This window comes from Chelon labrosus (assembly GCF_963514085.1).
Source record: "Chelon labrosus genome assembly, chromosome: 17".
Lineage (NCBI taxonomy): Eukaryota > Metazoa > Chordata > Actinopteri > Mugiliformes > Mugilidae > Chelon > Chelon labrosus.
The window spans coordinates 6,173,860-6,187,859 of NC_140350.1; the positions used below are offsets into that span (position 1 = coordinate 6,173,860).

The 14,000-nt window shown below is 40.9% G+C and overlaps 1 protein-coding gene across 2 annotated transcripts; it reads left to right on the top strand.

Moving 5' to 3' along the window:
• Positions 1–268: 268 nt before the first annotated feature.
• Positions 269–13,979, top strand: esrra (estrogen-related receptor alpha). Of its 2 annotated transcripts, XM_084564700.1 has the most exons (8): positions 269–626; positions 5,067–5,619; positions 5,703–6,086; positions 7,234–7,350; positions 7,572–7,685; positions 8,005–8,172; positions 8,468–8,737; positions 9,775–13,979. In XM_084564700.1, exons 3-8 carry the CDS (start codon positions 5,708–5,710, stop codon positions 10,026–10,028), a joined length of 1,302 nt encoding a protein of 433 aa, XP_084420826.1. In that variant the 5' UTR covers positions 269–626; positions 5,067–5,619; positions 5,703–5,707; the 3' UTR covers positions 10,029–13,979. The 2 variants fall into 2 exon arrangements, with proteins under 2 accessions (XP_084420826.1, XP_084420825.1); XM_084564699.1 differs by lacking the exon at positions 5,067–5,619.
• Positions 13,980–14,000: the final 21 nt, after the last annotated feature.

A 14,000-nucleotide genomic window follows, 5' to 3' on the forward strand; every position in this document is an offset into this window, starting at 1 on the left:
ATCCTGTATAAGGAGCAAGTGAGGTATCAATGTGAGGTACCCAGTGACCCTTGCTTTAAATTTTTCTGATTGCAGAATGCTGTGGAAAGAAAAAGCTGCATGCTGCAATATAAATTAGTTCACAAAATAATGCTAAAACATATACTCAGAAAGTCCTCGTCTGTGGTATTCACTTAATTTAAACCATGCCCATCGCCTTATCAGTGAGATGTCAGTATCAGGTTTACAGTTGTGAATGACATATTCTTCCTATAGGCCACCTCTTAACAACTACATTTTGGGATGATCCTCCATTATATGGAGCAAATGTAAATCCCCTTACAAACTTCAAGTCCACAGGCTATAAAAACAAATGCTTGCCATTAGCCAGGTAATTGAACCCCGCTTTTGTCAAATTAAGTTAAACGGTTTCTAAACTCCTCCTTGACTGCTACACTAGATCCATCCTTTATCATTTACCAGCTGTTAGGGAAAGCCGATTGTAAGCCCGGCCCATCTCAACACACAGCCAACACGAGCTAGCAAGGAGCTGGCAGTCTGGAAACTGATTCTCTCTCTACCCTGTACCATGATATCACGCCGTGGGGAGACTTAAGGATAAGTGCTGTACTAGTCACCGCTGTCAGGTAAGAGGCAGCCTAGTCCGGGTTAGAGTGACAAAAATAAACCTCGGCGCCGGGAGAGCTGGTCTGTCAGGATTAACGCTAGCTAGCTAGCTAGCTTAGTTAGCTCAGGGCAGCTAACCTACAGTTGCCATAATGTATCTGCTACTGTTGAAGCTAGCTAATGCTAACGCTACTCCAAACATGCTGACACTAGTTTACAGTACAAACAACACGATTTTATTGTCGAGTTTAGTAAACAACAAAAGAATTTAACCACCTCAGTCATGCTGTACATACTCTTAAACCCGTTTTAATCAAACCAGTGAGTAACCATTGAGCTACCATCGCCTGCTTTTTAACGTTTTGTGTTGTTGAAATCGATGTTCCTCATCTGGCAAAGCAGATGTCGAAGTGGCCAGCGGTGCACATGGTAGGAGACTTGGTGGTCTGCTTATGTCCTGAGGAAAACTGATTCACGTTGTCGATTGTCTAGGCTCAGGCACTAGTTTTCATGGTAATGACTGAGCCGTTCACTGATCTTTTCAAACGCACTCCAGGTAAGCTAAACTTTAAACAGGGTAGGTTTACTGTGACCTCCTTGCTGCTTGCCAAATAGTGCTCATATCCAGAGAGGGCAAACTCCAAAGAAAGTGTATGCCAGCAACTATAGGACTGACTGGGTTATTTGCTGGAGCAATAAATATGATAAGGACATCAGTATACATGGAGCAAGTATTGAATTTCTCTCTTGTCTCGTACCATTTGCTGCCCCAATTCATCGTATTAATATAACATAAATAACATACATATGGTGTGGATGAAAAGCACATGCCATACACTGTGTGAGAGTTTGGCTCAACTTTCCTCATAGTGTATATGCAATGTGACCCTCCCCCCTATTCTCATTATTCCTTAGCTGTTGAACGTGGTTTATGTGCCTGATATTGAACAGCTTTGATTGCCTTCAACACATTTTAATTCACATGTCGTGACATATTATGGATGATATGTGGGGATTGTAGTTTACTGTGAAATGTACTTGGATTCGAAGTTGTCACTAGAGCCCTTCATTATAAACATCTCTTGTCAACAACTGGATAATCTATCAAATATATCAAACACATTAATGGCTCTGCTGGCAGCCCACAGCATAGATCAAGAGTCAGTACTGGGTAGTTATTGATCATATCCCATAAAGTCACAAATTGTTGACTGATAATTAATGTGTTTAGAGACTTCATCTGCAACTAAGAAAGTAAATAAAGCAGGAAATTAATGACCGGATCACTTGTTCCATTAATCCCTGCAAATGTCAGTATTTAATCTTTTCTCCGTATATACTGTAAAGTAAATACCACAAAAAGAACATTTTATCAGTTACGTCAAAGTCCCACAGGTTGTAACTTGTGACTGTAGGCAGGGCAAGGGATCGGAGCAGTGACACCACCACAAATAATGCTTTTAAAATGTTGCAACACTTTGTAAGTTTAGAAGCTGCAAATGGATCACCAGCACAATTAAAGAAAAAGAAGGGGGGGAGATGCTTGTTAGTTAAAGGCGATTGTCAGTATGTATGCAAGTCACAAGTCACTTTCAGGTCTGGATTTAGGCTTTTCTAGGCTGCAGAGATCTCATCTCACCGTCCTTACGCAGTGGTCTATTAAGTTGGGGCAAGGTCGTTCAAGTAAGGCCCTACTAATATACTTACTGATGAGTTGAAGCCTGGGGACAGACATGGCACTGACCACAATTCATGACCTGAAATTTCACAGATTTTCTTCCCATGACTGAAATGCTGTTGGTTAAAATTTACAGCTCTAGATGCACATATTTTAGTTTGGCTCTACAATTCACTATTATCTCTGTTTACAGGGGTGGTACAGTTTTGTTCAATTTGGTGATGTTAGTATGTTTATAATACAACAGCCATGTTCTGAATTAGGCAGGGCAGAGTGGTGGGGACTTTTGCTCACACAAATGTTCTCCCATCGCTTTGTTCAGTAGCTCGAAGGCAAGAAGCCATACAGAAGCGCCCATATTTGACATAACGTGTAAAGGAAATCTGGTTGTGTTTAAGATTGTCTCATTTGTGAAAGATGGAATGTGTGGTTGATACAGAAACATTTGGGATTAGGACTAAAGCACTGGAAGTTTGAATCATCGCTTAAAAGCATAAAAACAAAATTACTTAAGAAGATCTAACTCTTCAGATTGGCATTGGGGTTGGAGGTGTACACTCACTCAGGAAATTAAATCTCCGCTTTCATTTTTATGTTGGAAACGCTTTTATTTCTTCCATATTGTACTTTTGGGAATCATTTTGAATGACTTCAATTTAATCACAAAGCCTTTGTATATTGTATTGTGATATATAAACTTTGCTGCTGTTCGATTTTCATATCTGTAACATTCAGCTTATCAGCTGAAATGGAACAGTTACAAGGGTAAAAAGTGAAATGTATGTAGATATTTTTGAGGACTACACAGCACGTGTGTTGTACAGTATATTTTGTTCAGTCCTTCTGAGATCAGATCATTTTAATAGTTTACATTAAGAAAAGTGCTTGCAAACTTATTCTGTGTCCTGCAATTCTGAAATAATGCCCTAGATTTCTTGACTTTTGAGAAGTTGTGGAAGCAATAAGCATTACAGTATATTGGCCACAGTGTTGGGCTTTTATCAGCTTGTATTTCGATTCATAAATGTAAGCATGAATTATTTACCATTTATGTTTCTGTAATTTGATTGAGAATCACATAAAGCCTTTGGTAGGCATGCAGGTTACTGCAGTACTCTTACTGCCTTCCATGAACGCAAATTACATGTCTGAATAAGGAAGTGTGCCCAGTGACCTTCATCCAGTCACCTTGGCTAATTTAATGACTACAAATGTGACAGACTAAGACTCAACACAATGAGGATGGTGGAGGCACTTTATGGTTTTATTATAGGCATGAAAGGGTCATTTATGGCAAATGTGAGTTTTTTTTGATGGCTTAAAAAGTGTGACAACACAGGCACTTAGTTCTGCTGAAGAGAATAAGCAGACCTTTTGTGATGTATGTGTGCTGATAATGCAAAATCTAAGTGCTTTGCACAGTCCATGCCCCAAAAAAGAAAACTGAACATTATCTCAGTATGAAGTAATAACAAGCTCACTGGTTAATAGTTTAGTAAAGATTAGTGGGGCTTTACAGCCATTGCCCAGGGCATTATGTGTTCTCCCTGGATGACAACCAGGCCAGCTGCACTCCTGTTCTTCTGTTAGTCCACCATAAGCTCGCTGGTTTTACTGATACTGGCCTTCAGGTGGTTGTTGTTGCATGTGATGAAGTTCTCTATCAGTAAAAATAGTCTCTAAGTGAAAGCATTCTGTTTCTTGACTTGGAATAGAATAGACTAGACTAGAACTGGTCATGTCAGTTTAGTTATAACTTAATACCTTTAATTAAATCCCTTCAAAGTCTTCACAACAAATATAGTTTCACTTAAGTCTGGACAGACATGGATGTGAATTGCAACTTGACTGGCTGGCAGAGGCACACAACCGCAAGGCATTCATTCTAGTTTTCTGCCGCTTTAATTAAGGCATTTGAAATCTTTTTAAGATATTTTTTGCTGCCTGTTTTCTTCTAGTCACTATGTTTACACTCAAACCATCCCACATCTCCACGCATCAGTGCAAACAACAATTGAAGGTACAAAGGCTTGAAGTCAGGGACTGGAGCCCATCATGGGACACACAGGAAAACTAATTCAGACACAAGTGAATTGATGTGAGTAATTATGAAAATCAGTGCTGAGATCAAAGTTCTATTAGAACATAGTTGTGAATATTAAAGTGAATATTTAAAAAAAGAAAGAAAAAAATTATTTTTTTTATGAATTTACAACCAATAACCAAACAACCATGTGCAAATGTGCAAAAACAATAGTCCAGAGTGTCATCTGTCACACACAGATGAGAAGTTGTACAGGTGGATGGCTTGAGGTCGGAAAGATTTCCTATACCGTTGTTTGAGACAACAAAGTCTGTGTATTGTGTGGTGGAGAGGGTGGTCAGGGTTATCTATGATTGATAACAGTTTGTTTAGTGTCCTCCTCTCCACCGCCACTTCAAAAGTTTCTTGACTGCAGGAGCCAGCCTTCCTGATCAATTTGTTGTAAGGACAATTGGATGGTAATCATCGAGGCCAGATGGAGACGACTTCTCGGGCACGGGAACTAGGCAGGAGGTCTTCCAGAGAAGCGGCACTCTCTCCAGGCTGAGGCTCAGATGAAAGAGATGCTGGAGAACAGCAGACATCTGTCTAGCACAGGTCCTCGGTATCCTTACCACACGTCCCTCATGTTCTTCTGCTGGGGTTTGGCCTCCAGGTTCCTCCTGTAGGAGTCTTTGCACTCCCTCAGCTTGTCCCGCAGTTGGTGCTGTACCCTCCTTACCTCCTCTTTGTCTCCAGACCTGAGGAATGTACATGGTGATCACAATGGTGGACGCGAACTCCCTCGGCAAATAATAGGGACACAACCCTACAGCCAGCAGTTCCACGTTTGGGCTTCAGAGACGTTCCTTCACGCAGATGTGTCCGGGATTACACCACCGCCTCCCCTTTTCTTACTGCTAGTAGTCACGTCTCTGTCTGCCCGCACAGTTACAAAGCCAGGTGTTGCGATACTGTGGTCTGGGATGTGCGAGTGCAGCCATGTCTCCATAAATCTCAATAAGCTGCACTCCTGAAATTCCCTCTGGGTGTTGATCAGCGCCGCTGTGGCTTTTGTTTGCAAGGGACTGAACGTTCCCCGTGATAATCCTAGGTAAGGCATGCTTGTAGCGCCTCTTCCTTGTATTCACTTTCTATTAAGAGAAAAATTTTGAGGCTCACAAAAACTCTTCACACACTATATTCCCGACATAAAGTGACGAAAGAAAGCACAAAACACGCACAAACTCAGGAGCTGCTGCAACAGGCATCCGCCTATAACGACGCCAAGATTAGTCTAAAACTAAAAATGGTAGGAATAAGGTACGACACCATTATTTACTTTGACCTTTCCTTGTTATTTATTTGACCTCTCCTTTTTTTGTTGCTCTCCAGGCATCATGTCTTCCCGAGAGCGTCGGTCAGATGTCTACATAAAGGCAGAACCGAGCAGTCCAGAGGGAGGTGGGGGAGGTCGGATCAGCCCAGGCGGGGCCTCCTCAGACTCTTCTCAAAGCGGAGGTGGAGGAACCAGAGGAGATGGCACTAAACGATACTCCCCGCCACTGTACACACCAGCTCTGCGTTGCCATTTCAAAGACGAGGGTGGTGACGGGGCAGAGGAGAGCTCCACTGGAAATGGAGCAGGGCGATGCAAGTATGCCCTGAGCACGCTGCCCAAGAGGCTGTGTCTAGTATGTGGGGATGTGGCATCGGGGTACCACTACGGCGTAGCGTCATGTGAGGCCTGCAAAGCATTCTTCAAGAGAACCATTCAAGGTGAGCGTTTTGATTTTCTTTTGTTTTGAAAATGCCTTTCATAGAAAATTGCTTCTGAATCTTTTACATACACTGAATCAGGTATAACATAATCACCTTCCCAATATTGTGTAGGTCTCCCTTGCTCCTCCAAAACTGTTCAGACTCATCAGAGAATGGACATGGACCTTCTGAGGGTGTCCTTTGGTGTCTGGAAACAGAATGTTGCTAGTGGGGGCCTTTGGGTCCTATGGGTTGAGGGGAGGGGCCTCTGTGGATCATCCCACAGATACTTGATCAGTTTGGGATCTAGTGAATTTGGCCAGGTCAACACCTTGTGCTGTTCTTCATGTTTTTTTTTTTAAGTTGTTCCTAAAGTGTTTTTGTGTGTGTGCCTGTGTCAGGCTGCATCCTGCTGGGGATGGCTGCTGCCATCAAGGAGTGTTATTGCTATGGGGTGGGGGTGCCTGGTCTGGTCTAGGTGGGTGGTACATGTCTAAGTAACATCCACATGAATCCCTAGTTTAAAAGTTTCCCAGCAGAACATTGTATTGTCACAAGATGGTCAATGTTAATTACTTCTCCTTTTAGTGGTTTTAATGTTGTGGCTGATCGGTGTACATTCTGTTTATTTTCAGAGAGAATAACAGGTAGCTTGTTGCACCTTTATGAAGTGTGGTGTGGTCTGGTTAGCTTTAGTTTAGAGGGTTAAATAAACTGGGGATCATAACAAGATTATTTTTAATATTGTTGGTACTTGCCATATAAAATTGTAGTTTAGCTCTAGTACCAATCTGAAATAGCCTGAGTAAAAAGTCTAAGGAAGGAGGGAGTAACTAAGGACCCACATCTCATACTAATGTTGTTTTTCTTTATCATGCTTCAGTACATGGTCACCTGGTACCTGTAACTACCACATTTAGTTTATAGTGGTCTGGTAAACAAAAACCTTTGGCAGTTGATCTGCTGTATGTATTTTGGGAAGCTTGGTGTTTGGCCTGTGTGACTGCTGCTTTGGATTGTTTAAAAGGCCAGAGACCTTTTATGAAACCGAAGAAGGTTGTTTTCAATCATACCAAATGCTGTAAAGATTTGTGGATGTACAAACCTTTATATTGCTTTATCATCCAGTGCAATATGAATTGACATTTCCTGTTCCTCCATAAAGGAAACATCGAGTACAGTTGTCCAGCATCAAATGAGTGTGAGATCACCAAAAGGCGCAGAAAGGCTTGCCAGGCATGCCGCTTTACCAAGTGCCTCAAAGTAGGCATGCTGAAAGAGGGTAAGTGTTCATGGTGTTACAGAAGCTTTGGCCATCTTCCACAATTATTATACTATATCTATTGTTATCCCATTGTTACTGTGTAATCTCGGCTTCACTGAAAATGAGGACTACCCTCAATGAACCTCCGAGAATAAATAAAGATTGAATGAATTTTTTAAATATGGCATGTTTAGTCTGGGCTTACTGGTAAAAATCTAAATCTATCTTTCACAATGTAGGAGTTCGTCTTGACAGGGTCAGAGGCGGCAGGCAGAAGTACAAAAGGCGCCCAGAAGTGGAGAATGCAACATACCAGAGTGCCCCTCTACCTCTGACCAAGGAGAGTGAAAAAGGTAGGATTTCTATGTCAGATGATTGGACACAAATCGGCCTGTAAAGTTATGTATGGTCATCGAAATAATTATGCAGTATTTGGAGTTAAGCACTTGGCAAGACTCAAGCCTGTGTTTGAAATAAGGATACAGACATTTGCAGCACTAACAGCGTGGGAGTATATAGGACATTTAACAGCAGTGACGAGAACCATGTTGTTCAAAGTAAGATGTTTTTCTTCAGATAATGACAGAGTTGATGTTTTAGGTATCATTGTATCTGTGGATGTACAGTATATGACCATTAATCTATTATTTTTGCGTCTGTTTTGTTACATAGGTTCCTCCAACATCATTGTGTCCCACCTTCTAGTAGCAGAGCCAGAAAAGTTATTTGCCATGCCTGACCCTCTGCAGCCTGACACAGCCCAGCGTACGCTCACCACCCTTTGTGACCTTGCTGACCGTGAGCTAGTTGTGATCATCGGCTGGGCCAAACACATTCCTGGTAAGAGGGGCACAGAGAATAAAGAAGGAGACGAGAGGCGGTCGAAGCATACCAGCAGTGAAAGAGACTTCCAGTTAGCCATGTTATCTTGTGCCATTTTTCACTCAGATTATGACTAGAATATTGATTGTGATGATCATGATGAATGATCTGTATCGGTCTGATTCGTAAGGCTGAACATTGTAATTAATTTGTACCAAATACGTCTAAAGCCACAACTCTGTGTCATTTGACCCCAGTAAATTGTTACCCGTTGTGTCCTCTGTATTTAAAGATATGTCTTTTTCTCCTGCAGGTTTCCTGTCACTGTCTCTAGCTGACCAGATGTCTGTGCTGCAGTCAGTGTGGCTGGAGGTGCTCGTGCTGGGCGTAGCGTATCGCTCGCTTGGCTGTGAGGACGAGGTGGTGTTCGCGGAGGATTTTGTCCTTGATGAGGAGATGTCACGTGTTGCTGGACTGACGGAGCTTAATGCAGCAATTAGCCAACTCGCCCGCCGTTTCCGGGCACTAAACGTTGACCGGGAGGAATTTGTCATGCTAAAAGCCATCGCACTCACTAACTCAGGTACTTACTGCACACTGCAACTGTTACCGGACAGTGATGAGACATATAGACTGTGCTCAGTATTTTAGCAGACCATTTACTCATGTCAGGGTTAGCTGTTTTTTTTTTCATAGTTTGCCATATTCATTTCTAGCTTTAGGTAGATTTAGGCTCAGTTCTGAGACAGTGTTCCTCGCCCCAACTAATTTATTATTTGTGGGAACACCACTTCATAAGCAGGTGTATTCACCAACTAGTTTGTTTATTCAAATGGATTTAGAGAAGTGTTGACTGAGTGTTGGACTGTTTTGGAGGCTGCGGTCTGTTTTACTGTAGACTTGCATTGTCTGAGTTGTGCTTATAATGCTCCATTCTTATTCATAAAATCCTTCTAGCACGGTGTAATTCAGCAACACCACGGCCCAGTTACCAAAAATGATCAAAACACTGAATCCACAGCTCTGTAAATCAGTTTCTTTAAAAAGTGAAATTGAAACCTTCAAGAAGGATGTATGTGTTGTCACGAGATCACATTAGTTTTACCTAGGTTTACCCAATCAGTTGGGAGAATTTCTTGTACTTGTTTAGTATAAACCTTTTGGTTAATGAGTCCTGATCTAACTGGTACTGTAAGTAGCATCAGTAGCAATAAGTATGTTAGATTAGCCGAGTGCAGACGTCTTTTTAACATGTTAGGATAATACGTCAGCAGAGAAAGACCCATGACTGCAGTATTGTTGACAGTGTTAGGGGCAGTAACCCTCTAATGGGTAGGCAGATCTGCCAACCCACACACTGTCCACGAGAAATGACCTGAGTGGCTGTGGCAAGTTTACCCCACTCATAACCTTTACGTAGACATCCCTTAGAGTTCCACTCAAGATGACTGTCAACAGCCCCTGCCCTGCTTTCACTGCAGGTCCACTGTTTGTTTTGTAAATGAAAGCTGCCATTAGTTTTTGTTTGTGGTAAATTATTGCCTTTCTTTATGTGAAAAGGCTGAGAAGATTGAAACACCGTAACAATGCCTTACCCTATGCTCCCTGTTGTTGTGTCAGACTCTGTTTACATCGAGGACATGGAGGCCGTGCAGAAGCTGCGGGACCTCCTCCACCAGGCCCTGCTGGAGCTGGAATGTCAGCGGCGCCCAGACGACCCCCAGCGGGCAGGACGTCTCCTTTTAACATTGCCTCTCCTCCGACAGACTGCTGGTCGTGCTCTTACCACCTTCTACAGCATCAAGACTCGTGGTGGTGTACCCATGCACAAACTATTCCTGGAGATGCTTGAAGCCATGATGGACTCTCCCTAGAGAGCAAAGCAGCAGAATTCAAGAGGATACAGAGAAAGACCCAACAGAGATCTAGTCTTCAAGAGTGGATGAGTGGTTTTTGAAAAAGGAAAGATTTTATTAGAAAATTAATAATGAGGAAAGGATCGTTCTCCCCTTTCGGGTACAGGAAGAAAAGAAAATATACAGAGAAATCCTAATTTCTTTTTGTTTCTAAATGGGAACTGGCTATGTACAGTAGGATGTAACTGCCAAACTTCAGAGAAAGGCTCCAAGGTCCACGAGTGAAACCTTTTCACATAAATGCCAGAGTACGTCACTGTTTTAACTATTTCATGGCATATTTCATCCCGGCATCGATCTGCAGTTACTCCACCACTGAGGAACAACATTTAAGACCCCACAAACAGACTGCAGCTTTTGAACCTTTTACAATAGTGCTACATCTGCTCATGAAAAGCCATAAAAACATATCTGGTGAAAGGCTCAAGGGTCCGGTACGGGGTCAGATTGAAATGCACATGAAGTGCTTGTATTTACTATAGTTTAGTGTGCCGTTGTAGGCAAATCATAGGAATTACTTGCAATATGTTAAAAGCAATATAATGACTTGGTTATTGTCACATTCAAATAGAGGATAAAATGGCGAGAGATCTGTTCGTGTATATGAGCCGTTCTTCACTCTTAAGACCCCAAGTGCTGATCATTTTTGAAAAATCTAGCTTCTAGTAGAAACTGCTGTTGGTCAGGCTTGCTAGGGGAGTAGATTGATAAACTCTTAAGAGAGTAAAGCAGCAGCACTTTTGGGGTAGAAGTGGAGTCCAGGGTGCAGAATTCTTTATAAAAGGTTGTGCAATTGATAGTCCAGAAAAACTGCAAATGTAGATTGTGCCCATGTAATGCTTTACTTGGAAGGGTATACAGTATACAGACTGGATACAGACAGCATGCAGCAGAAGTAAGTACATCCTCTGCAATGTCACTTAAATGTCAAATGATTCAGAATTATATCACCTTACAGTTACTTTACATCTGAAGAACGGCAGAACATCTCTCCAGAAATGTGTGCAGCACTGCTATTCTCCATGCCGAGGAGGATTGAGTCATCCAAAAAAATAAATAAATAAGTGGACGTATGGAGTATTGGAGAAAATAAAATATTTGGATCTCAGTAATGAAAGGTTGTACTGACTTTTGTTGCTTTGAATTCCTGTAGTTTTATGTAGTTAATAGAGACTATTGGTTTTTATTATTGTTCAACTTTAGAATTACTCTAAGAGGATACAGTGTTGAATCATTTGACATTTACGCGAGCCTGCACAGGGATGTTGACACTCTTCTTGTATACTGTGCAGAAAGAGTGTGTTAAACCTATTTGTTCACGGAAAAATGGCTTCCATACAAACACGAATGAGTTTCTGTGCTGTCAAAACCAATGAGCTATGCCAAGATAAGAAATGAACGTGACTCTTCGACATTAAAGCTAGTGTGGCAACGAGAGTGACTTGAGAAGAACATGCACATGCTTTTTTTTTAATACTACCCTCCACTAGAACCACAGTTTTTGACTTCAGCGACTGTGTGTTGAAAATAACAGTCTGTCCTGTTTCATTTGTGGACTATAATGTGTAACACTAACTATAAGATTGATACCCGTTTGGTGAGATTTTGCTGCATTTTCTGCAGCGGTGAAGAACGTTGCATAGAAGATTTGCGTCGTTTCAGTGCGAGATTTGATGATGCACGTGTTTAACTTCTAAGCGCCCGAAATGGGCTCAGGGCAACAAGAAATGCAACATATGCAACATCTTCCTCTTGGATGTTGAAACCTGGTCTGACAACACCCTGAAAGTTGTACTCATTTGTTCCTGGAGGTTTGTATACTAACAGTATAAGTGATCCATTAACGTAAGCTTACATGCAATGCAAAACTACAGTATCTGATAATGAAATCAGATCCCAAAAAAATAATATTTAGTGGCCAAGGGGCCATTAATCTTTTAGCCATGTACAGTTCCATTTAAGAGAAACATGCAATTTATAGTTGATGATAATAAAGCCAGCAGCTGTGATATAAATCCCCCATTGCAATGACATTTGTGCAGCTTACAGTGTACTGAAATTTGTAAAGACTTGAAACTTGCTTTTTCATACAGTTTCCTTTCTAGGATTTAAGGGTATTTTATTGACATTGTGACACACTGTTTGTGGGTTTGGTATCGAAACGAAGCTTTCCATTCAGGATTTATTGAATGCTAATTGTTTTAATTTTTAAAATGTAAACAGTTGTGTGTTTTCTGAGGCTGATTGTTATTTTAGGGATCAATTTACATGGCTCAATAGATCTGGTGTGGCTACAGAAGGCTACCTCAGGAGGCAGAGTAAGCCAGATGGCCAAATAATTGTGGAGACACGTGTAACGCAACTTAAATTTGGATATTGGGTAAAACGAATGTTGTGCAAGTTTGCTTCAGTTTTTATAACTTAAAGGTCTGTGTGGCAGAGTGTCTCATACAGTTGGTACGGTCGAACTGAAAACTGCTAACACACAGGTGCTAAATTAGCAACAGCTAGCACCGTTGAGCAGGCAATATCTGGCTAAATGTGACTCTGATTCACCTGTTTGGTCTTGTTTTCATAAGTTACAGCTGTCACGTTTCTCTTTTATTTTGCTGTCTGATGTTTTCTAACCAAATTTGAAATTATAATCAAATGTCTGAAGCAAACAAATAGAGGGTCAAATTAGAGCTGTTAAAGGTTTCTTTGTATTAATATGGTTATATATGCAAAGGTAGATTTTTTTTCATTAGCTCACAGATTAAGGTACGGTTGTTTAGGGTGGAGAGAGGGTCACTTGCGATGTCACTGTAAAAAATTATACAGTCATTTTTAGGGACTATTACATACGTGCGCATTAATATAAATGAGCAATACAATAAATTACCAAACCTCACACATTTCCTTGTATAGCCACAGTGTACATTTAACATTGCCAGTTATAATGAAGAATAGCTACTAAACGTTCTATTATTTAGAAGTTCAAATCAATGTTTGTATTTTGAAAGACTATTTAAATGATTAAATTCTATTTTTTACTCAATTTACTGTTGTTTGTTGACACTGCTTTATTTTTTGTGTGTGATATTGGCTGTGAATTTCTGTGTGTAGGTTTTTTTTTGTTGTTGTTGTTCATTTAGATAGAGCAGTTTGATGTCCTTGTCTAAACATGTCCACATTAAAATCACTGTGAAACAAGTGAGATCCTTCACTGCCTGACGCAACAGGGAGTGGATTATTGTAGGTGCTTTGTGTTGTGTAATAAATGGACACACCATCACCACACATCATTGGTCTCATCTCTCCCTGTGGGTGTTTATGCATGTGTATTTGTGTGTTTTAGATGAACGGTACTGTGATGAAGACCGTTTGAAACATTCAACTTCATTTGTTCAGAATTTTGACCCTAGTCCTCTTCTGTACACTGCTACACACCCTTAACTATTGATGTCCTTCACATGCAGCATGGAATATTTCAGAATAAAATAATCCATGCAGTTATTGAATTCTGACTATGCAGTTAAAACCCTTTTTACTCCATATGTTGTTGCCCTTCAACTTGGACTGCAGCTATCAGTTACCCAGACTAGTCACTGGTATATTAAGGATGGCTGCATTCCATTTAGGGGAGGTCTCGCGTTTGTACAGCGTGGTTCCGCTCCAATGAGTTGCTTAGACACTAAATGGAATTGAGCCATCCTTATATGCGTTCCTTGCGTAACAAATACCAGGAAAACGGTTTATTAATACTATCTAAATCATAACTACTAATATTCTTATATGATTTTACACTGCCTTCACTTTAGAGTCGTTTTTCCTTGCTTTATATTTAATAATTATATATATATTTATATTTTTCCCGGTCCAGACAAATGACTTTTCGGCTTCTGCCGCAGATTTATCAATCAGTCCAAGTAACACTACATCAGACATATG

What these genes read in the sequence shown, in the direction of transcription:
- esrra (XM_084564700.1), top strand. Translation starts at nt 5,708, where the DNA reads ATGTCTTCCCGAGAGCGTCGGTCAGATGTCTACATAAAGGCAGAACCG. An exon ending in AGTAGGCATGCTGAAAGAGG is followed by an intron (nt 7,351 to 7,571) that starts GTAAGTGTTCAT and finishes TTCACAATGTAG; the next exon opens with GAGTTCGTCTTGACAGGGTC. An exon ending in CATCGCACTCACTAACTCAG is followed by an intron (nt 8,738 to 9,774) that starts GTACTTACTGCA and finishes TTGTTGTGTCAG; the next exon opens with ACTCTGTTTACATCGAGGAC.